The 26,607-nt window shown below is 29.1% G+C and overlaps 1 protein-coding gene across 6 annotated transcripts in view; it reads left to right on the top strand.

Moving 5' to 3' along the window:
- The window catches only part of LOC111675540, a 121,457-nt gene that overhangs the window by 90,036 nt on the left and 4,814 nt on the right, over positions 1-26,607 (top strand). For all 6 annotated transcript variants that reach the window (XM_046950421.1, XM_046950418.1, XM_046950417.1 and 3 more), the window contains exon 4: positions 6,399-6,607. In XM_046950421.1, the coding sequence (XP_046806377.1) occupies positions 6,399-6,607 (209 nt within the window). The remainder of the gene's footprint in view (positions 1-6,398; positions 6,608-26,607) is intronic.

The raw sequence follows: 26,607 nt of genomic DNA, 5'->3' as shown, positions 1-26,607 counted from the left end.
TCTATCTTTCTATCTATCTATCTATCTATCTATCTATCTATCTATCTATCTATCTATCTATCTATCTATCTATCTATCTATCTATCTATCTATATATCAGTCTATCTAAACTAAATTAAATAATTTGCAATTCAATTCTTACATTCTTTACTTTACAGAAAATTAGACAATTAACAAAGTAATATTATATTTCTTCATATATATTTTTTACTACATAACAAATGCATCAATACTCAAATCTATTTTAAAGTAAAACTAAAATTTATTTTGAAAAGCATTTATAAATATTCACACTTTTGGAAAAACCACAAAAGAATGTGCGAAATTTTCAAATTTTTCACAATTGCTAATACTAGAATTCCCAACGTTCGACCCACAGCAATTTGAAAACAAAAAGAATATTTTTTATACTCGTTCATTTTTTCATTTACCACAATAACAAAAACGACTCTATACCACAATTGATTAAAACTAGTAATTGCTTGAATATTTCATTTCGTATTGTGTTTTGTAAAGACAAATAAAATTTGCTTAATTTCACAAAAACAAAAAATTGAAATATAAATAAAAAGAACTTTTTGAAAAAAAAAGTATAAAACAAAGAAATATTTTTTTAAATAAAATGAAAAAATTAGCAATTAAAATATTTTATGGTATTGGCAACAATTGCTGCAACATACCAACCAACATTCTGTGTTATAAATTGCAAATGAAATAACAAAATATTAGGGTATTAGAATACCAAAGAGGAGGCTATGAAAAAGGACACAGTAGCCATGAAAGCAAATTAAAAAAATAAAAATGGAAAAAACTGTTAGAAATGTAGCAACTTCTGGAGATTATACTGCACTATGTATAATGCGGTTAATAGGGTCATGCAACTGAATTCAATATTGTCAAGGATAAAACTAAATAAGAAAGCTGATAGCAAATAACTAAGGTACACAGAAAAAACGTGATAAGTAAACATTCCCCTTCTTCAACTTCAACAAAATTTTATAAAATTCATTCAAACACATGATTTCTTTATTATCAAATTATAAAACAATTAAGTCTTTAATTGTTCTTTTAAAAACAAAAAAAAACTGTTTGTTTATGCATTATTGTTAAACGCAGAAACAAAAACTAACCGCTATATTAATTAATCTTATTACGAATTGAAAATACTTGTAAATCAAAATTAATAATACATCATAAAACTAATTCAAGGTTAAATATTCAACCTTTATACAAGTTGTATGTTAAATCACATAAAAAGGGCAATATAAAAATCATAAAAAAGTTTTTCTAACGTCAATTGATTTCAGCTATTATTTTTCTATATTAATGTTTTATTAAAGACAAGTACGTGCAGACACAATAAAATTACTAAAAAGCCATACATTTCAAAGAAGAAATAAAACAATTAAAAAGTAATACACCATCCATACGTCCCGTTCAAGGTATTTATAAAGTTAAAAATGGTTTATAACAGAATGGATTATCATAACACAGGTTTTATAGAAGTCACTGTCCAGCATGAAATTTTAAGATTTAATTTAAAATCGACTTAAAATTGGTTTTTTCATATTGGGTTTAAAATTCCTTAGTACAGTAGCAAATAGGTTGTCGATAAAAAAAATACTCCGAAACTCAAGCTCTTTCAATTCTTATGTAAAAGAATGGAGTGTAAGAGATCTATATGACTATTGCATTACAGGATTTACATTTACAACTACGCAGATGGAATGGTGATTGTTGAGTGGGCAACAGTGTCTAGGAAAGTAATCGGATACACTGTGTTAACGAAAACACCGAAGAAATAAGGAAAAATCAACACCGAATTTGTAATGAATTACAGGCTTCTTATTAACATTCTCTTCTCAATTTGGGCTTAAACCATAGCCACCACGTGCATCCCAAAAGGAACCCTACAGGAATGTCGAGAGTTTAACGTGAGCACCTGCCTTAACGGCCTTATCCCACGGTGGTATTTTTCAACCACTGGGTAGACTTGAGAACGGTCTATCATCGCCCCTTTGTTCTTCAATGAAGAACGCCAGTGGCAATTTTTGTACATTGGTTCTGACCGGTTCATGCACAAGTACTTTGCTGGAGTACTCGAGCTATCTAATCTCTTGACCATAAGGTGGCCTCTGTTGATTCGGCAACAGCTCTTAGAGACGTAACCGGTAGACCGAAGTACGATTATCAATAAGACGTAGACTTGTTCTTACTCATAGGGACACACTGTAATAATTCTGATATAAACAGAGTAAACCCTGAACATATCTAGACAAGGAAGGAAAATTCAATGGTATCAAATCTATATGATACCTTTCATCCATCATCATTCAACCCAGCACACATCTCATTTATACGACACATTCATAAGAGAAAAATATAAGACACATTCATTAGGTAGACGGGTGGGGCCCGCCGAATCTCATATTCATCCCGTATCATATACAACTAATACAAACTCATTTCCAACGCTTAGTCCCACAGTCACTCGACTGCGGGGTATCTGTTGTTCTCGGCAACAGCACCAAACTTATCCCGAAATATTGACTATTATCATGCATCAGTCCTTTAACCGCCACTTACTCTCCCCGCGAATTTGGGTTTAAACCACAGCCACTACGTGGATCCCGAAGGAACCTCAACCAACTGACCAGTCAGGACATAGTCCTCTGGCAATCTATGCAAGGATTAAGCCAAGCAGTAGACTGTAACCAATTTTTCAATCCCGGTCAGATTTGAGGTATTGGCCACCTCTTTATACCCCGGGATTGCAATGACAATACGGCGGAGGTCTCGCCAAGGTAACATGCCCCCAGGGGGGAGAGGAACCCTACAATATTGTGACAAGACAGAGTACGAAACTTTGTACTGTATTGATTGCAAAAACTCCAAAAGGAAGATTCATCAATTTAACATGCTGCCGAAGAGAAACTGACAAGATATATATCATTAGAAACCGAACATGTCTACGTAAGACTTAGTATTGACTAACCCCCAGTTATTGTTTATTATAGGAATTTTGTATGGAAAATTTGCGTAATAAACCTAAAAAAAGCGATTACTAGCTTTATGAATATGGGGGTAAACCTCTAACACGTTTCTAAATCCTGTCAGTTTAACCTCTATTCGTTTGAAGAAAAAAAAAAACTTCAGAACTTCACCAAGTTATATACTTTGTTTGTACTTTCTATCCTAATATTCTGTTTTATTTAATTCTTTTTTAATTTTAAACACATTACTGTCATCGCCAAAAATATTACTTATTGTCCTTTATTCTATCACAATTTAATATTTAAATTTGAATTTTTATATACAAATAAAAAAAGTAAAGAATATGGTACTAAAAAAATTATTTTATGTACAATGCAAATTGAAAATATCCACAAATATACATAGTATAAGCTAAAGAAAATGATAGAAAAAATCTATCAATACAAACCACCGCAACAAGAAAAAAAATCAAATCAATTTCAGTTTTTACGACTTTTAATGTAAATTCGGCTATTTTTATGGATAAATGTACGTTTGCACACAAATAGATATTCGCTTGTTGTAGTACTTGTATATACAATTTAAACTTGGTTTTCCATTTCTATGGCAAATGTTTGACTGTACTTTAGCAGGATCCTAACAGCCATTTGGTCATATGGTAAATTTACAAGATAACCGTATAAATGGGTTGTTGGTTCAAGAAAATGTTATTTCCGTTTTTTTTTTATTGGTGGAGTAGGGAAAAAGAAAAATAAAATTTTATTGAAATAAAAAGGAAATATGTTGTAACATTTCAAGTTATTCAAATTTGCCTTTGCTATCAAATTTGCAGTGGAATATTTAATTTGTCCTCTTTATCATTTGTTTTATTTTATTAATATGAAAATATGTACTGTATGGAGCAGGAAGCGAAAATGTAAATTTTAAAACAGTGTTAACTGTTATTACAAGTTTAAATACTTTTTAAATTATCGTAGAACACGATTAATAAGTATATAGTTAGGGTCTAGTCTATTACCTGGAATAGGATCCAGTATAGAATTGTTTATATAGTAGTCAGAGGTAGCTAGTTAGTTAGTTCTCGGGGAGTTTTCCCATTTTTCCTACAGAGTGCGTAGCCGGATGACGGATAGGAGGTGGTGATGGACCTTTTGTGCTCCAACAGTTTTAGTTTGACTTAAGCTAAGGGAGGGCAGATTGTCCACCATCAGGGAATATTATATTCCCTGAGGGCCAAAAAAACTGGAAAAATAAAAAGATGAGAGTTACGGTGCAGAGCCTAAATAATCCAATAACGACGGCAAGTGTTAATCCACTCGCGAGTCACGTATCGTCGTCATCCTGCAATCGTGAACAAAATACTACTACGGAGGTAGGTACCTTGGCCACCATGTCAGACAATGCGAAAAATTTACAGCATGCATTGGTGAAAACATAGGGGTGAAAAAGAAGGATGTTATCGGAGAAAGCTAAGCTACCTCAGCCATTAAATATAGCTAAGGGTTCAGAATCTGAATCCTCAGATGATAATAACAACACCATTATAGCAAATCTCAAAAAAGATGAAGTAGAGCAATGGTGAAAAAGGTGAGTGATAGCATAGCTAAACTACCTATTATCAAGAAAAGGCTATCTGGAGGACAGAGGAGGAAGTTGAAGAAGATGCTTCTGGAAATCATAGTTAGTCAATCCAACGATACTGCAAAGGAAAAATCGGACATTCACACAAGAAGAGGATTAGGTTTCTCGAATAATTGACCTAGTTAGTTAGTCAGTTAGTAAGTAAGTTAGTTAGTTAGTTAGTAATTAAGTTAGTTAGTTAGTTAGTTAGTTAGTTAGTTAGTTAGTTAGTTAGTTAGTTAGTTAGTTATTTAGTTATTTAGTTATTTAGTTATTTAGTTATTTAGTTATTTAGTTATTTAGTTATTTAGTTATTTAGTTATTTAGTTATTTAGTTATTTAGTTATTTAGTTATTTAGTTATTTAGTTATTTAGTTATTTAGTTATTTAGTTATTTAGTTATTTAGTTCTTTAGTTCTTTAGTTATTTAGTTATTTAGTTATTTATTTATTTAGTTATTTAGTTATTTATTTATTTAGTTATTTAGTTATTTAGTTATTTAGTTATTTATTTATTTAGTTATTTAGTTATTTAGTTATTTAGTTATTTAGTTATTTAGTTATTTAGTTATTTAGTTATTTAGTTATTTAGTTATTTAGTTATTTAGTTATTTAGTTATTTAGTTATTTAGTTATTTAGTTATTTAGTTATTTAGTTATTTAGTTATTTAGTTATTTAGTTATTTAGTTATTTAGTTATTTAGTTATTTAGTTATTTAGTTATTTAGTTATTTAGTTATTTAGTTATTTAGTTATTTAGTTATTTAGTTATTTAGTTATTTAGTTATTTATTTATTTAGTTATTTAGTTATTTATTTATTTAGTTATTTAGTTATTTAGTTAGTTAGCCTGGTCAAATATTTCGGACATTTTTGTTAACTTTTGGTTTTAGCAATGCCAACGCGAAAGATCTCTGTATCTATATATAGAACAACCCGAGGTATTCTATCTTTATTGAGCTACACAGACTGTGACAGATGATTACATAGAATTTTTGTGTTTAAAGTGGAAGTAAAGTTTAAGAGATATAATTTCTAATGCAACACTGAAATCACAATTTAAAGGCCAAAATTTCATATAGTTTGTTAGAAAAAGAGCAAGTAGGGGGAATATGTCAAGAAACAAATTTCTAATTTTTTGTTTCTTTACCCTTGACGCTTTATAAGTATACTTGATGTAGTTAATTAATGTTCCACATACGCCACATGGCTATTGCAATTTCGCTAAATATGTAGTTTCGCTTATAAATTAACTTCATAGCATCGGCAACAATTGTTAATACATTTTTTATATTAATCAGTCATGAAGTCGTAATTAATAATACTCAAATCGTGAAACCAGCCAACAAACTGCAAAAGCAGATAAAAGTACTTTAAAAATACTCACTCAATTTTCTTGCCTAAACATCCTAGTTTAAAGATTGTCCACTCAATTTACTATTTAAATAGAAAGATGCCGAACGTTTTTATAAAATTAATTTACAATTCAGAATAGGTAACTAATTTTTGCGAGAAAATTTTTATCAATAAATGTATATTAAGCTTGACAACACATTATTTACAATACCAGTGGAGGATGTAGATAAAATCCTATTTTTGATTTTAAAAAGATTATTGTTAAAACTTCAGGCTTTTTGTATAACATGAATTTGAAATGAAATGCTCTTACATTTCGAATTAATTTTTATTCATTGTTTGTTTTTTGTTTTATTCTATGGCATTTGCATCTAACTATCTCCTCTTTATCTTATTGAATATATGTATATTTTTTTTATAACAATTGCAGATATTCACCGCTTACCCCACCGACTACAAATTGGTTTCCTGTTCGAGGTGTTACCATCGCCGAGGGCTCGTCACACTGCAATCAATTCATCTGCAATGTTGAATTGAAAAACCTAAATGTACATTCATCTGGTTCATATCGTTGTGAAGTTTCCGGTGATGCACCTGAATTCAAATTAATCGATAAAACAGCAAATATGACAGTAGGCGGTAAGTTTTAGTACTATGTTGGTTGAATTTTTCTAAAAGTTCAAATACCTATAGATATACATACTAGATTTGCATTGTAAAATTTATCAGTCTGTTTGATAAGGACTGTTGAAATTTATACAATGTTTATCGACGTAGTAGGCAAGTATGTATGTATATTTGTACATTGGGGTGTCCTGTAGAACACTTTTACCTAGGAATACATTTTGAACAATTCATATACAAATTCAATTTGTTGCAGTTTTTGAGACGTTATAACTGCTTGAAAATAACTTTATTAAAAAAATGTGTATATCATCTAAAGGTCCTTTAAAATCTGACACACTTTCATTATTTTTCGAGATATCTTTACCTAACACTTTATATAACAATAAATTTATTATTTTTTATTGCATTTCTGAAGAAAACAGGGACTTTTTATAAAGTCTAACCATCTAGTGGCTCCAAATCGTCTTTCGTGACGGATGTAATCTTTGTGAATTAGAGATAATCGTCAACTTAGTGTCCCCTTTATAGGCGAGAGAGTGGAATCTTGAAAAACAAACTTAAGGTTTAATTTCCTGAATTCATTTATTAGAAACCCAGAAAGTATACATTTCAAAATCCGAATCTGGCTTTAGAATTTCTTCATCACATTTTATAAAATCTGAGAAAATAGTTTAAATGTTTTTGTAATTAAACTTTATATTTATTAATAAATTTTAAATGGTCACTCCAAAAAAACAGGGATTATGTTTACTCCTAAACATTAGATTTGCTTTGGTGTATTGTTTTAATTCTATCTGTGATAAGTATTCAATCAATGCAACACTCCATAACATATACTCACACACACACACACTCACCCAAAAACATAAAATGTCTCTTTTGATATTTGGACATTCGAAACCAAATAGCAAATACTACTTTTAACCCTAAAGAGTTTTGCCTCAATACACAAACAAGTAGATGAAGAAAATTCAATAATATTTGAAACTAAAATGAATTTACATGAAATTTGACACATTTACTCATTTCGTGCAACAAGATTTGTTTCGTTTGCTACTTCATCACCTTTTGTCATCATCACTGACTTTAATTTATGAAATTTAAACACTTCTCTGTAGTATTTCGTAAATGAAATAATTAGTTTCAAAAGCTTTTGTTAGAGTTAGAACAAAGTTTTTTTTGTTTTGTTGATTAAAGCAAATATTTGTTTACTTGTACTCAATATTACGAAAGTTGGTTTTGGAAAAACTTAATTAAGTTTTTTTTCTTTTTCTTCTTTTGATTACACAAAAATCTCCATAATTGCGTTGTAGTAAATTTGTTAGATTTACATAACAAGATTTGAAAACATCAGATATTAAATCTTTGAATTGCTTATGTTTTGATGAAAATATGTTTTTCATCGAATTAACATTTCGTTAAATTGATCTGTGAATCATAAATTACTAAACAGAGTTATTGTTGAAAGAAAATATATTAGAGTAGAGATAAATGTGTTTAAGTTACAACTGTTTTTCCGTCATGTAAAATATAAAGATTTCATAAAGACTTGACTGCAGAAAATAATTTATTCATAATGGTTATATTAACATTTATAAATATAAACATTTAAGCATATAAGTGTGTTACATCTTATGCAACTTATTTCCGGAATAAGTCTTCAATTTTATTTCATATTTCTTTGTCTACTTATTTTACATATTTATAATATTCCGATGGTGTGGATCTCATTGCCCATTTTAAACTGCAGTAGGAAAATATTTTTGAAAAATTTACATTTAACAAGGTGGTTTCGCAAAGTGTCACACTTCCGATCTCTTATAGGCAATTTCGTGTCATGCGACTTAACTTAAAAAATTTATATGTATGAAATATGCATCAAAGTTAATACTATTAAATACAAGGCCAGACACAAGAACTATCAAAATAAGAGGCAGCCAAACTTGGACAATTCGGTAATATAGGGCTTTTATCAAATGAGTGTAACTTTTAAGCTATTGATTTTATCGTGTATAACACCAAAAAATATTTATCTGAGACTTAACAAAGTATATATATTCTATGTTCTTATTAAATTCTGAGTCTATTTAACTATGTCCGTCTGTTCGTCTGTCTGTCTGTATAAAACACGCTCACGTAAAAGCGAAGCTAACTAAATTAATAAAATTCGGCTAAAAGATTCGCTATTTTCCGAGACAGTTTGATATTGAAAATGAGCAAAATCGGCTGTCATCGAGAGAAGTTATGAATCAAAATTTAAAATGACTTGAAACAAGTATGAATGTATAGTCGGGCGTAGCCGACCATATGATACCCTTCACCAGTCAGTATTTATGTTAAAAATGGGGATTATTTAAAGATATAAAGCATTTGATTTTTTTAACTTTATTTCGGAATATTTTTTTTTTTTGCAAAAAAAAGAGATTTTTCAAGAGGGCTCAAAGGGGAGTATGGCAAAATATCGCCCTATCCTTATAAATGTTGGTAAGGGGAGTTAAGTCTACTTCAATATTATTTTTGTAGAATTTAAAAGTGTCATAAGTGTTTGTAAGTGAATTTTGACCTTTTTGTCATTTTCTGATGGGGAATAGATCATTTAAATTAATTATAAGCCCAAAGGCCCTATTTGAGGGGCACGGTTGTATGGGGGCTAGTCAAAATAATGGACCTATTTTAACTATTTTCAATAGGCTTCGGCCAAAAGAAGCCTAGTTGCCAATTATCTTGAAAATTGCGGCCTGTACCTTGCGCACAAAGTTTACATGGACAGCTAGCCAGCCGGCCAGCCAGACGGACAGACGGACTTAATCGACTCAGAAAATGATTCTAAGCCGATTGGTATACTTTAAGGTGGGTATAGGACAAATATTTTTGTATGTTACAAACATTAGCACAAACACAATATACCCTCCCCACTAAAGTGGTGTATGGTATAAAAATACGATTTTTTACACTTTCTTATGTAATTTTCAGAAAAATAACTACATGAAAATCACCACACTTTTGTTTTTCTATGAAAGCTTGGTACCAGTTGATATCGGTTCACGTTTTCATATACCTTCCATACAAAGGAACATATTCTCACAATTGGTCATAGCTTCCATACAAGGTCCCCACACGAAAATCACTATAAAATTGGCACAAATATTACTTTTTTTACAAAAATGTTTATGTAAAATTTTTTTCCGATCGGGCTACAATTTGTCAAAGCTCCCACATAAAATCCCCACACGAAAATTACTAAAACGCACATAACTTACTTAATTAACATATTTGTAAAAATTAGTCGAAAATTTTATTTCTTTACACAAAAATTTAATTGTAAAATGTTTCCTATCGGTCCACAATTGATCATATCTTATGTACAAGGTTCTCTTCTGAAATATACTTAAATGCATATAACTCATATCCAAATAATAATATTCCTATACAATTTGGATTTAAGCTATTTCAATTTTGGGGTTTTTCTATTCAAAAACATGAGAAAACTTATTTTACAAATATTTAATCAATTACAAACCTTTTAACATAAAAGTAGCAGGTGGAGGGTATTTAAGATTTGGCACAACCGAATATAGCACTCTGACTTGTTTAATTGATCATTTACTCCGGGCTCTACATGATTAATTTCTTTTTTCTAGGTTCAAAAAGGACATGACTAAATGCCTATTTATAAGGATTGAGGATACTTTACAGGGTTGGAAAATTATATTATAGAAATTTCAAACGGAATGACAAATTTATAAATACTCCTCTTACGAAGGTGAAGGGTGCATATAAAACCTTTTCTCGAAAGTTTGGAAGAATTGAAGAAAAAGCTTTCTTAAGTCTTTAGCTAGGACCAATAGGTACACTCATTAGAAAAAATAATGACCAAACCATCTAACTTTGGTAGTTTATGACCAATATAGCTGAAAATTTGCATTTGAAAATTAAAGTAGTCAATCAGTTCAATATACTATTCCAAAAATCTGTCAATATTATATAAAAGCTCGTCACTGATAATATATAAATTATGCTTTCAATTGGCATACAACCCATTAAAAAATTATATATTTTTCCAATAAAATATTTAAATATTGTAAATCTAGGAAATCATAACAACATTAATGTCTCGTACATACAAACCGAATATTTAATTAACATAAGTCAACAATTAATAGAATCATTTAATAAATCTATTTAATAAATCTAAAGTTCAATCAACTTTTAAAAAATTTTCCATCATTTAAGTTTGTGTTTTGCCAATATTCTCTCTACCACTAATTTCATTGAAGCAGACACATTTTCCCAGATGCTTCCCCACAATTTCAATATAAATAATAATTTATGTAAATTATTACACAAAGACAAAGGTAAAGTTGATGTTGTAACCATATTGCAATAAAATTATTGATGATTTCTTTAAACATCTATAATCGTATTGAAAATTGTGATAATGATGATGTTGATGATGGTCATTATGATGATGATGATGATTCATCACCATCACCATTTTTATCAACATTTGTTCGTTATATTTATTATTTTTTTACCTTTAATAAAAAAATATTTTGTCTTGCAAAAGAATAAATTATTGATATTATTGCCATAAACAATAAAATTATATTAGAGAGGTATGATGAGAAACGCTGCAGATGATATTTTGTAGTAAAAGTTAAATTTACCTACTAGACAGACCTTTAAAGGGTAAATTGTTTTTACTATTAATAGATAATATGTATATTCTACATTCTAAGACAATGTGATTATGTCCGTCCGTCTACCTGTTTAAAGCACGATAGTGTCTGAACAGAATGAAATAAAGGTTTTAAAGGTATTTTTCTTAAAATTTTACAAAAAAGGATTTAAACACTTTATCGATACAGGTTTATAAAATTTAGCATAAGGTTAATTCTGGTAGTATAGGTATTCTTAGATGGTGGGTATATAATATTCGGCATTACCAAGTATAACAAGAAGTTGCTCTTTAAAAGATCTGTTAAAAAATACACCGAAGTGCTAAAAATTACTAAGAATCTGCAACCATATACTTACATATGTAGAATGTACTTCTTTCGCTACGTATGTTTATCATTGACATTGAAAACCAAAAAGTAGAGAGGGAACGAAAATGATAAATTTCTTTAACACACTGACTGAGTATCAAATTTGAACGTGACACTTTCAATATCAATACAACAAAACACCATTTTTTTATAGTACTCTTGAGTCTGACAGGAAAAAAAACACAAACAGTTCCACTAACTCATAATCACTTATACATACATCAGAATACTTTTTTTCGCAGCGTTAAACTTTATAAATTGATTGTATCGTTTTATATAAAAAAATGAAAAATATGTTTTAAACGGGTTTATTTTTAAGTATGTGCTTTGTATTTTTATGTTATATATAATTTTCTGGTCGCACAAAATCCATTTTTTAAATCTGCCAAAAACTAATGATTTGATTCTTTATACCCTACAACACTATAGTGGGGACTGTATAAAAAAAAATACCTTAAAGTATAACGAATGACTCAGAATCAATACTGACTAAGATAAGTCGTTTGGTCCATCTGTCCGTCCTTCCTATTGTCCGTCTGTCCATGAAAACCTTTTGATAAAATTTTAATCGGTCTATAATTTTACTTAGCATTGGCTCTTATTTGACATTAAACATACAGGTTTGTTTTTGACATCAAACATACAGGTTTTTAAGGACTTAGTATACTTTAACGGAACCGCGACCTCGAGAATGACAAATATAAAGACTAAAAAACAGCTTTTAATAGTATATATTTAATTTCTGAAAGTGGAAAGCTTCATAGAAAGTCTAATAAAATTTCGTAAATGTATTTATTTTTGTATAAATTATATTTCTGCCCAAAATTATCGTTTGGTAATGTTTTTTAAGTGAATTATGGACGTGAGAGAGATCTAAGAACAAAATTTCATCAATTTATCCTTTAATATGGACACACAGATGGACAGACTCAGATATTGATACTGAACCGATAATTAAGGGGCAATATTTTGAACGTTATAATTAGCAGCACAAACTCAAAATATCTTTCGCAATATTATGGTTTTAAAAATTAAATAAAACTATGTAAAATTGTATATCATAGAACTTAAAATTCGAGAATGAAATAATCACGCCAGTTACGGAATCTGATTGCTCTCGGAATCAGATTTGAAACCGACCAAAAATTGATTTTGGTGTCATAGAAACCAATGTTATTGGTTTCATATTCGAATCAGAATTGTAATCAGAATTTGATATCATAGAATCTGATGTTATCGTTTTTTTGTCAGAAATAATCTGATCAGCTGACTACTTACAGATTTGCATTTTTCTATTGTTTTTGTTTTTTTTTTAATTTGTGGAGAATGTAAGTTAAATAAATAAACATTTAATAATTTATAAATATTCAATTATTTTTGGCACAAATTGGGGAAAACTTAGAAATGCAACACAGAATGCATTATTTTTAGAGTTCATGGAGAAGAACCCAGATATAGCAAAAGGTCTCACAAAACGCGATAAAGTTTTAGTTGATGGTAACAAATGTTCTTTTACAATGTCCAATACCATTACGAACGCTTCTTTATTCAGACGGTATTGTCCAATGAATCTGCAAACTACTAAAGTGTTAAAACCACTTCCCAGTCAAAACAAAATCTCTACTTACACAGATTATGGCAGTTCCAATGGATTGCTGTGATCCCTTAAAATTTTTACGATTAATTCGTTGACAACTTTCTTCCTCCATCAATAAAAATGCAACTACTGCCTCAACCATTTCAATTTTTTTTGTATAAATTATTTTAAAAAAATGTATTATACATTTCTGAAAATTTAACTAAACTAAAAAACGTAAACAAAAGAAAACAAAAGAAAACAACTGATTCGAATATGGGTTTTGTTTATTTTCGAAAGTAGGCAAAATCAACACGATTTCATGACACCTATTCAAATCGGAATTGATTTTAATTTCTGATAAATTACAGTTCGAAAAAAATTCTAAAAGTGTAAATACAAAATTCTAAAATGTAAATACAAAATTTGTTATAAAAGTATGAAATACAGAGAAAACAAAACAATTTGTTTTAGAAAAGTTTTGAATATAAAAGCGTTTTTATAAAAAATCAATAATTTCTACAATATCCTCTTGATCGGTCATGCTCAACTACATTTTCCTTCCTGTTTTAAATACATACATATGTATATGTACATATATTAGAGAGTCCCGAGGAACATGCATGGAATTCCATATAGGAATACCTCACAAACGGCACACGAGACACCCTAATATATGTATAGGTGGAATCTTTAAAAACACCCTCTCCTACAAACTTCATCTATCATCTCATCTATCTCCAATATGCTTGGACACCTACAGTTTAACATCTTACCGAATACAAAACGCTTGTAAAATTCACTTTAAAAGTAATAACAAGATAAAAAGTTAACAAATTTAACAAAACAACTTAAATTAAGCACGACAATTGAAAGCATTGTTTAGGTATGTATGTACGTATGTATGTATATTAGTTTGTGTGATGTTGGCGTTAAATAAACACTTTAAAATCTTTACAAATTTATGTCACTTTACAAAAATTAAAATGGTGAAAGCGGGGACAACAATGAAAAGGACATAGATAAAAACAACAAAACATTTAACACAACAACTTTAACAAAGCATTTCAAAATTTGAACTGATTATGACAACATTTTAATTGCAAAATCAAAAAGAAATCTTTAAACAAAACTAAGCCTTACACAATGTCGGTTAGTTGAAAGCCAATATGGCCACAGGAAATGAAAGAGGGATGTAGATGATTATACAAATTTAACTTCACAATTGTTAGTGGAATCAATAATGAAAATTATAAGCAAACTTTTCTCATTCCCCTAAAAAAGAAATTGGTTAACACCAAGACAAACACAACAACTATACTAATAACAACAATGACAACAACTAACAAAAACCATAAAGACAATACACAACTAATAAAGTGGAAATGTGAATAATAAATAATCGAAAAAGTTACGCTACACAGGCTCTACTGTTGACACACAAGGAACCTTATTTAACTCACCCCTACCCGTTAAACGGAAACATAGGCTAAAGTAGGAAAAGGAATGAAAATTTAAGCAGGAAAAACAATACCAAGAAAAATACAATAAATGAACCCTTGTCATAAAGTTTCTTTACCTTCTACTCTTGCCACGAGTTTAATAAGAAAAAAATCAACAGGACAGTTGACAGTTGAACAAAAATTAACACTCATACAATAAATATGTAGTATATATGAACATTAAATGCGCCCAAAAACAGAAAATAAAAATATCCTCAACTGATATAATGATTTTGTTTATTTAAAGATCCTCCAACCTTATGTAAACTGCTTTTAAACGGATTATTATATCACCAGGACCATTTGTATTGAGAACCGAAGTAAAATTCTTTCGGATCAACCATAACTAGTGCTGGTTCCATAATTCATCTCAGTTAGATAATTTGAAAGGAAGATTTATATACATTAAACGCATAGGCCTATATTGGCCTGTTGCCAGGTCCTTAGCCATTAATTCAAGTGGCAATCGAACTCAACACCTCCGATCTATTAGACTGGAGCTATAACCACTAACCTATCGAAGTCCAAATAGTTCCTCTTAGAAATGTAGAAATACAATTATGTATATATTAAATATTATTTGGTCCTCCTTATTATTTAGTGATAAGAAGTGTTCGAAGGAAAGACGATAAAATACAAACATTTTATAATTACAAGTTTAAAGAGAATTTTAAATATGAAAATATTAAAGAAATGGAAAAGGTCTAGTAAATACCATTTCATTTTTATTTGACCTATATTTATGTATATATAATTAATGTACATAAGCAAAAATTAGAATAAGTAAGAGGTCTATATTTGGATGTACCGAATCTTACATACCTATCATCAAATCACTACCGAAAATAAATGCTTCTTTTTAAATAAACATTGATATTTAATAATCAAAGCTTTTGTTATTATCGATAGAATTTTGAAGGATATTAGGATCAATTATGACCTGATCCACGTCATATTTTCAAGAACGGTGACTAGGCATAATGTGCATCAATATAAACTATATGTGGAAATCTAACTAATATTTTGATGTATTACACACAGAATGATAAACAAGTTAGAGTGCTACATTCGGCTGTACCAAATCTTAAATACCTCCCAACAACTACTTTAATATTGATCAAATATTTGTTAGGAGAAGTTTTCTAAAAAACCATGTTTTAAGTAGTTTATATCTGCTACAAATTAAAAATATATAGAACATTATAAACACCATTTTCTTTTATATTTCAATAGATCCTAAAATTTGCTGCAACCAATTTCAGACAGATCGGAAAAACATTTCATAGGTAAATTTTTGCCTATATAAAAAATTATGTATAAATATCTTGGGTAAGGGTGTGGCCCTTGTATGGGAGCAATGGCCAAATATGGACCAATCGGAAAAAATTTACGAAAACATTATGGTATACAAATGTAATATTTGTGCCAAATTTTGTATAAATATCTTAATTAGGTAATGAGTTATGGGAGCTACGACCGAATGCGAACCGATCGGAAAAAATGTTACGATACAATTTTTATATACAAAAGTAATGTTTGTTTAATACCGCCAATTTTCAATCAGTGATTAGTTCTTCATGAAAACTTGTTCATGAAGAAATAAACGTGTGCTGATTTTTATTGAATTATAGCGCACAGTTTTTTGTTTTTTTTTTATACCCACCATCAAAAAAGATGGGGGGTATATTGATTTTGTCATTCCGTGTGTAACACATCGAAATATTGCTCTAAGACCCCATTAAGTATATATATTCTGGGACCTCGTAAGATTCTAAGACGATCTAGCCATGTCCGTCCGTCTGTCTGTTGTTGGCACGATAGAATATAACACTCTTACTTGTTTTTTTTTTTTTTGAAAATTTCATTGGAAGACGTCAAAATGGAGTAATTTTTTCGAAGTATTTTTAAATTTTGATTTTAATTTTGACCATTTTCAAAACCAAGCAACACAGAAAAATTAAAAACATTTTGGGTTAATTTGGTTACGTTCTATTGCTTCGCTTATTCGTGAGCGTGTTTTACACAGACAGAAGGACGTAGCTAAATCGACTGAGATATACTTTATTGGGTCACAGATTTCTTGGTGTTACACATGGAATTGTGGAATAATTTGTCAGTGCTTTAAATATTATTTTACCGCTACACTTTTCATTTTCGATATGATTTAAACAAAAATATTCTTATATCCATACGACATTTATTGAAAACATGTACGGACTAGATCTCCTAAGATAGTATTATATATAGTTATATAAGAGAAAACAATTATATAACAATTATATTAACACCTTTACGTACAGGGTAAATAATTCAAAAATACATTTATGATCGAAGAGAGCTGGAATATAAAATATATCTATCAAATTAAAATGGACACCCACTATCCTAATCTTAACTTGTTCAATTAAAACAAAAAACAATTTTATTTGAATAAAAATTCAAAAACACATAATACTGATATTTATATAGCTCTCTTATATAGGAAGTATTTCCACCATCGCACGGTAAATAACGTCACAGTGGACACAAAAACCCAATTTTTGAATAGAAAATGAGATAACTAGTAACGTCCCAGCAAAAACTAGGTAATAATTTTTAAGTATAATTACTTACATAACAACTTACTTTTAAATGATTACTACATATTGTGTGGATTACATAGCAGTAGTACACTACTTCGGTCTTACTAATAATAAGTTATATAAAAACTTTCTAATTCATAGTCATTTTGACTTCTATCCTTTTTTATGCGATTTACAAAGACTACTTTTTAACATATCTAAAATAATAACTTAAAATGCTATTGTGTAAGTCAATTCTAACATTTTAATAAAAGTTTTTTGATGGAGATATTTCAATGATATCAAATACTTGTGCAAAAACTATAAACTCAATCCTTTTTGATATTTTTAATGTTTTTTTTATAATTTGCAAGGAAAGTTCGCTTATTAGTCCTGCACCTTTTGGTCAGTCTAATTTTATTTCATCGGATCTTCAATAAAATAGTGATAAGTTTTAATCCAATCGTATAATGAATATTCTAGGAAAAATTTGATTAATTATTAAAAAATTGGTTAAAATTTACAACTTTTTTATATTTAACCAAATATAAGAAATAGTCTTTAAAAATTAAAACTTCTATGAAATTTTATCTTTTAAATAACTTTGACACACTGACATTAAGTCAGAAATATTTAATATAACAAAATTGATACCCTTGAATCATCGTTGCGTATGAGTAACAATTTTGTATGTGTTTTCCAACATGAGTTTAACATATGGTCCGAGATATAGCAAATAACTCGATTATTCCAAATTCGATTATAGTGTTTTATATCCTCTTTAAATATATAATTCATACATTTGTATATTTTAGCTTAATTGGAAAATGACACAAACTACTAATTAATAATAGTAATACCTAAAGTATTACTAGTGACTTTTTATACCCTCCACCACCATCAGTGGTGATAGAGGGTATATATAACTTTGTCATTCCGTGTGTAACACCAAGAAATATTCATCTGAGACCCAACAAAGTATATATATTCTTGGTCCTTATGAAATTCTGAGTCGATTTAGCTATGTCCGTCTGTCTGTCCGTCTGTCCGTCTGTCTGCCTAAAACACGCTCACGTTAAAACTAAGCCAAGGACATCAACCAAATTCACCGAAAATATTTATTGTTATCCTAAGCAGTTTGGTATTGAAAATGGGCAAAATCGGTTCACATCGGGAGAAGTTATGAATTAAAATTTGAAACAACCTCGAAAAAAATAAGCATTTTTCAGACATTCTGAAGTAATTTTCTTGAAAACTATGCAAGATAATTCCATAAAAATCAGCATACACTCGTTTCCGCACAAAAGCATAATCGCCAGAAGCCACAATTCCACAATTTCATATACCTGCCATACAAAAGTACATATTCCCGGAAATTTGGTTTTTTGTTAATAACTTCCGTCATTATGTCGACATCTTCACAAAATTTTAGAAATTAAGAAATGATAATAAAATTTATTCAAAGGAAAAATTTTTTGGATGGGTTCATTATTGGTCATAGCTCCCATACAAGGTCCCCTCCCGAAAATCACTTAAACGCGCATAACTCATTAGTAAATTAAGATATCGATATAAAATTTGGTACAAGTATTGCCCTTATATACAGAAATATTACAATGAAAGATTTTTTGGATCGGTCCATAATTGGTCATAGCTCCCATACAAGGTCCCCTACCGAAAATCACTTAAACGCGCATAACTCATTAGTAAATTAAGATATCGATATAAAATTTGGTACAAGTATTGCTCTTATATATTGAAATATATGCATGGAAGTTTCTTTGGATCAGTCCATATTTGGACATAGCTCCCATACAAGGTCCCCTCCCAAAAATCACTTAAACGCACATAACTCATTACTAAATTAAGATATCGATATAAAATTTGGTACAAGTATTGCCCTTATATACAGAAATATTACAATGAAAGATTTTTTGGATCGGTCCATAATTGGTCATAGCTCCCATACAAGGTCCCCTACCGAAAATCACTTAAACGCGCATAACTCATTAGTAAATTAAGATATTGATATAAAATTTGGTACATGTATTGCTCTTATATAAAGAAATATTACAATGAAAGCTTTTTTGGATCGGTCCATAATTGGTCATAGCTCCCATACAAGGTCCCCTTCCGAAAATCACTTAAACGCACATAACTCATTACTAAATTAAGATATCGATATGAAATTTGGTACAAGTATTGCTTTTAGATACAGATATATTAAAAAGAAAGATTTTTTCGATCGGTTCATATTTGGTCATAGCTCTCATACAAGGGCCCTACCGAAAATCTTTTAAACGCGCATAACTCATTACTAAGTTAAGATATCGATATAAAATTTGGTACAAGTATTGCTTATATACAGAGAAATAATATTGTGAAATGTTTTTCCGGACGGTCCACAGTTGATCATAGCTACCATATAAGGTCCCTTTTAGAAAAACACACATACAAGGTTCCCTTTCGAAAATCAGAAAAAACGCACATAACTCATAACCAAATATTTATATCCATACATTTAGCAAAAATATTGCTCTTATATACATAAATTCACTATAAAATTGTTTTACGACCGGTCCATATTAGGTCATAGCTGTCATACTAGGTCCATAAAATCACTTAGATTCACAATATTTATTACCAAGTAGAATTCTGAAATATTGTCTTTATGTACATAATTGGTCATAGCTCCCATACAAAGTCCTTTTACGAAAATCTCTTAAAGCACATTACTTATTACCAAAGTAAGCTATTGATACATAATTTGGCAAAAATATTAGTTTTGTTTTGTATACTTCTATTTCTCCTATACTAGGTCCAGCCCCTGAAAGCGCTTTAACCGTATTTAAAGAGCATTATCAATTTGTGTTGAACAAAATTTTTAGTAGAACAAAATTATATATAAATTTGTATTTTGAAAATCTATAAATCTTTGACACACATACAAACATGCAAAAATTTTTTCTATTAAAGTCATGAGAAAACTTATTTCTACAAATATTTGATCAATTAGAAAAGTAATAACATAGAAGTAGCTGGTGGAGGGTATTTAAGATTCGGCACAGCCGAATATAGCACTCTAACTTGTTTTAATTGTAAAAATTTTAAAAATATTTTACAATGACAATGACTATATGTGTTTACATATAGTTTGAGTTTTTCAGAGTTTATAATAAATATCCCTTCAAATGTATAAAAATGACACAAACTTCTAATTAATAATAGTAATACCTAAAGTATTACTAGTGACTTTTTTTAATTGTAAAAATTTTAAAAATATTTTACAATGACAATGACTATATGTGTTTACATATAGTTTGAGTTTTTTCAGAGTTTATAATAAATATTCCTTCAAATGTATAAAACCCTCCACATTATTTTTAGGAAATAAAATATGGAAAAATGTAGAGAATTAAAATAACACAAAGGCATATACAGCTTAACAGAAGAATCCACATTATTTTATATTCTTTGAAAAAAATCTAATAAATATTTAAATCTTTTTTATGTTTAATAGAAAAAAATTAATTTACTAAATTTTTTATGATTATTTAAAAAAAATTCAACTTAAAAACATTAAACGTCTTTTAACATCGGAAAAAAAACTAAAAACAGAGTATTATTTATATTCATGATAAATATTTAATACGATTTTAAAATCTTCTCTGATTACAGTTAAAATGAAAATCTAAAGAAAAGGGAGAAATAAAGAAAGAAAAAAAACTTTTTATATTTAAATATTTTAACAGAATTTTCTACGAAATTGTTCTTTATTTCATATATTAAGTACTCTTATACTCTATCTCTCTCTGTGGCACTCTGATGAGTTTATTTTGAGGACTTTGGATATATAGTAGATCAAAAATGAAAAAAATAAGTGTCTTGTTGTTTTTGGTAATGTTGTTAGTGTTGGCGATGTTGTTATTCCCAAAGTGTGTGTATTTTACAATCAAGACAAAGAGAACTGACAAAAACTTGAGAATGTTGTCACTCTGGTGATCAAGCATGGAAAATTTAAATTTATGAAAAGTAAAATTTCGTTGCAAAAAGGAAAGGACTGCTCTAAACTGTAAACGAATATAATGTGATTTAAAGGCGTGATACAATGTTGTCAGATCTTACAACGTTGTCAGTTAAATGTTCAGAAAATGTTTAATAATCGTCTGAACTTTGAATTTTTCTTTTGCAACGTTATCAGAAAAAGAATTACCGAAAATATTGCAAGACAAAATTTGTAAGTTGACAGTATTATTAGACATTTTCTGCGTATTTTACTGCCAACGTTGTAAGATCTAACAACCGTGTATACATAGCATTAGTTTTCACAATAAAGCATATTATGTTGCCATTTGTTGTTGAATAACATTTAAGTAAAATTTTGAAGGGGGCTTTTTATAGGGGCTAGGGTCAAATGAGACCCTATTCGGAGTGTTCAGTTGAATGGGGGTTAAGTGCAATAATGGACTGATGTAAACCATTTTCAATAGGCTCCGTCAAATTCCATTATCTCTAAAATTGCGACCTGTAGTTTGATTACAAGATTTATAAGCCCTATTCGGGGGGTTAAGTTGTATGGGGTAAGTAAAATAATGAACTGATCTTAACCTTTTTCAATAAGCTTCTTCCCTGGGACAATGGAAGATCATGTACCAAATTTCATTTAATTATCATAAAAATTGCGACATCTAGTTTGATTACAAGGTTTACATGGACGGACGGACAATCGGACCCATTGTAACTGGGACCCATTGCCATTGTCAACTACTACAGCATATTATAGGTTTCACAATTTTAAAATTTGTTGATTTAATAAAAGTAAACAGCGCTGATTAAAACAAAATTTTCAAATTAAATGTTTTTTTCTTCTTCTGTTAAAAAATGTTACATAGGGCCGTTTACATTTAAGGTAACGATATACATATGTTAAAAAGTTTACATTATAGAATGAAGGATAGATCATTAACTGACTAGACTGTAGACTAACGTATGGATTAGTTTACAAACTAGTCTAGGATAGTCTATCGTGTATCCATGGGCAATAAAAGAGAAATTTTACACTTACACCAAACAACAACCACCTTACCAGTAAGTTTACGAGTAAGGCATTGGCTAGTCTAGTGACGTATATTACAAATTTTAATCTATTTTAATCTATAGACTAATGTTTTGCCTGCAGTATATGTTGTTACCAAAATATACTTAAAAATGTAAAATAGTACTGAATTTTCCAAACCTGATGCTTATGTTGTTATTGTTGTCACTACCAGTACTACTATTGTTATACGTACAATACTTTGTTTGCTTGTTTTAAACATCCACGAGGGGGGTACTTTAATTTTTCAAAATTGAAAAATATTATTTTCGAATAATTTGCAATTTTACTGTTATTTTTCTTCATTTTCTAATAGAAAACGTATAAAATTTTCAGATAACTCTCGCAATGGCAATGTAAATGGTCATACAAAGATAATGCGTAAATGGACCTGTTTGTTTACTATGTATGACTTAAGTTGATGTTTGTATGTATAAGTACAGGGCATGTAAAGGAAAATTAACAACAACTACAACAACTAGGAGAGAACAACAAAATAATTAACATTTTACGACTCCCACGATAACGTGTGTTCAATGAATTACATTGTCTATCCCTCTGCCTGTCTCCTCGTTCTTATTATACAGTACGTGTATTTGCATTTTAAATGCGAAAGTAAAAAATCTTTATAGTGTTTTTAATGTCACATTCCGTTAAAAAAAAAATCGCTTGCTTTTCCTTTTAATATAAATATATAGTTGAGAATATGAAATGTATTATATCCTGTTGAAACAAAGAATTACATTCTTATTTTTCAGTATGTATATTAGGGTGGTACAGTTGTTTTAGAAATGTACTCGATGTTTTTTAACTAACACAGGTAAAATAGTTTAATAGGGCTTAATTTATTCTATAAAATTATTATATTGCTTTTATCATTCATACTGTTTATCGGTTTGTTAAAATCGCTCAAGTAAATGTTTTTGAAAAAAAATTTTTATCTTATATTTGTATATTTAAAACAAATTATAGCAAATATTGTAAACTATTTTTCGAGATAGAAAAAAATACCAACTTAATACTGTACGTTGTTTATTTCACTTAAAAGTGCATTTAACTTAACGTGAAGTTCTTTGAAAAAGGTCAAATATTAAATACTCGATATTATATGTGAATCGTTTCGATTTGGAGTTTTAATTTTAAATTGAAAATCCATTGGTGCTCTTGTATAAAAGCACCATTAGTATAAAGTGAAAAACAATCTTTTCGATTTAATTAATATTTAACAAATACTTAAAACATTACAAGTAAGAAAGTAAAGAAGAGCTTGTAAAAGGGACTGTGCTAATAATGACTATATATAATTTTGGAGGAAAATATCCTGAGACTAAATATCGAAGTGATTTACTTAAACACCTGCCGTGTTGGCCTTATTCCACTATAGTAGATTTTCAACCACAGCTAAAACTAGACGACTCATCACCAACCTTAGTGTATCTTGCACGCTGGTGTACCTGGTTCTGGTTCTGGTTCATGTATAAGCCCTTTGCACCAGAACTCGAGCTTTTTAATATCTGACCATTGCTGCCCCGTTCTTTAATTCCGAGATGCAAAACATTACTTCAGTTTAAAACCACGCAGATGGGAAGGCCTCCGTTTAGTAGGTAAGGACCTTGTTATTTCTCAAAATGAACTTGCTGTCGTAAATCTGCAGTAAACTGTGCCAAAAAAGAAAAATTCACAGATATTACTTTCAAGAGGTACATTTTGTTCATCACCATTAAACTCAACTTCAACTTCTCATTTATTCGACACACAAATAGAGAACACATCCTACACACTTACTCTAGGTAAACAGGCGGTGTATGTTTCGTATACCTCTACACTACTCATGCTGTAGTCACTCCTCTATAGGGTAACAGCATTATAAACTCCAAAGTCTAAAGGTAAATGCCTTCCTTCCCACGAATTTGGATTTAAATACAGCAGATACGTACACCCCTGGAGGACCTACGAGATAAGAGTAAGACCGAAAATCTGCCCAGAAAACTACCGGTTCACGTGATACTAGATTGTGTTGTTCTTAGGCTCTAACCCATGTCAATCATTACTAAGAAAGTTCGATGATACATTATGTCACTTTAAATTTATAGTCCCGACATTATGTCACCTTAGATTTATAGTCCCGGCAGAGGTTTTGGTAGATCCACTTTTCTTTCATCAAGTCTATGTGCCCCTGGAAGGAATAAAGTCTCTCAATTTAGAAAATTATCTTTACAATCCAGAAATTTGAAACGATTTTTTAAGTGTATTTAAAATCCACCAAAATCTTCAATTACCATGACCTTAATCGGGTTTAAAATACTAAAATTTACATACACAATAGCATTTTAATTCATTGATTACAAGTAAGAAGTAATAGAAGCTGTTGTAATTAGCATAAAAAAAAGCTGCTAAGCTTGACAAGCAAGAGGACTAATGAATTATTGTTAGTAAGACCTTATTAGACTCCATTTATGAAGCTGTTGTAATTCGCATAAAAAAGTTTTTAGCTGCAAAAGCTTGTTAAACGACATCTAAGAAATCTGGGAAATATACAAAAGCTATTGAAAAATATGTTGTTAGGTATGTAATTATAATTGAAAGTCATTACCTAGTTTTTGCTGGGAATGTTTAGAAAAGTCACATTTAATTGAAATACTTTAATTGAAAGTCCTCTTATTGTGGTAATTGTTAAGTGAAATAAAAAAATGTAAATGAAATCTTTTTTGTAATTTTGTGGTTGCAATTTTAAAATGTTTAACCACAAGCTAATTCAAAAAGAAAAAAATATATATCAAAAATTTTTTATTTTGCAAAAAAACATGAATATTTAAATTAAAATTTAAATATAAACATTAATTAAATATTTTTGTTTTATTTTAATGAAATTATACAAAATAAATTATATTTTTATAAAAACAAATATAATTTAACAAAATAAATGCATATTATTCAATAAGGGGATTCATGAAATGTTTAAACTTGCGTAATAATGCAAACATTTAACTGTATTTAGTTAATATACAATTTTGTCAGTTAAAATAAGCCACAAAAAAATCCTCTACTTAATACGAAATTGCATATACTGCCTAGTCTGCATCGTTTAAATGAAAATGCCTTAATATAATTTTGCAACTGGAATTTAAGTATTTGTTTAACATTGTGTTGTTTTGAGCAAGCTGTCATTAGATAATTTATAAATAAATATGTGGCAAAATATGTAAACAACACTTTTAAAATTTAAATATTTCTAATTGGAGTATCATAAACAATGATATTGAACGACATGTAAAATCGTTTTATACATTCGCTTAAATGGAGTTAATCGATTTGTGAAAAAATTATTCATTCTTATCAAATGTTATTAACACTATGCGACAAAAATAAATACATAGAAAGTCTTCATATATTTCTCAAGGTTGCTAAATACCCACATGTCATTTTAAAGGCCCCAGCTTAATCTTTCTAAATTCGACGAGAATTTGTTCCCTAATTTATTGATTTATAAGTACTTTCAGATACGAAAAACTGTTTTTTACACGCATCTCAAGATTTAAGTGGTGTGTGACAAAATTCAAAAACAAATTTTAACTGTATTACTTTCCAGGTATTTCTGTTGTCGTTTATTTTGTCTCATTGTTTAATCATAATAAAATAAGAAAATAAGATGTATGTATATTTACATTTTGATGTGTGTTTATTTTAATAATTGAATAACTGTTCATTCCTTTATGCACATTAATTGAAAAATAATAACCTTTGGCACAATTCTAATAAGGTAGATTTTGTGTGGCTGTGCAACGATTCATATTTAAACATTTAAAATTAAAGTGTCACACATGATTATCGTAGCGTATGAGTTATATTTACGTAATGATATTTAGATAACAAGTTTACTTATGATTATTTTGGTAAAAAATAAGAAATCTATAGTTATTTAGTTACTTAGTTAGTTAGTTCGTTAGTTAGTTATTTCGTTAGTTAGTTCGTTAGTTAGTTAGTTAGTTAGTTAGTTAGTTAGTTAGTTAGTTAGTTAGTTAGTTAGTTAGTTAGTTAGTTAGTTTATTAGTTAGTTACTTAGTAAGTTAGTTAGTTAGTTAGTTAGTTAGTTAGTTCGTTAGTTATTTCGTTAGTTAGTTCGTTAGTTAGTTAGTTAGTTAGTTAGTTAGTTAGTTAGTTAGTTAGTTAGTTAGTTAGTTAGTTAGTTAGTTAGTTAGTTACTTAGTTAGTTAGTTAGTTAGTTACTTA

The sequence above is a fragment of the Lucilia cuprina genome, chromosome 4, assembly GCF_022045245.1.
Source record: "Lucilia cuprina isolate Lc7/37 chromosome 4, ASM2204524v1, whole genome shotgun sequence".
NCBI classification, from domain to species: Eukaryota; Metazoa; Arthropoda; class Insecta; order Diptera; family Calliphoridae; genus Lucilia; species Lucilia cuprina.
This window is presented reverse-complemented; position numbering and strand designations above follow the sequence as displayed.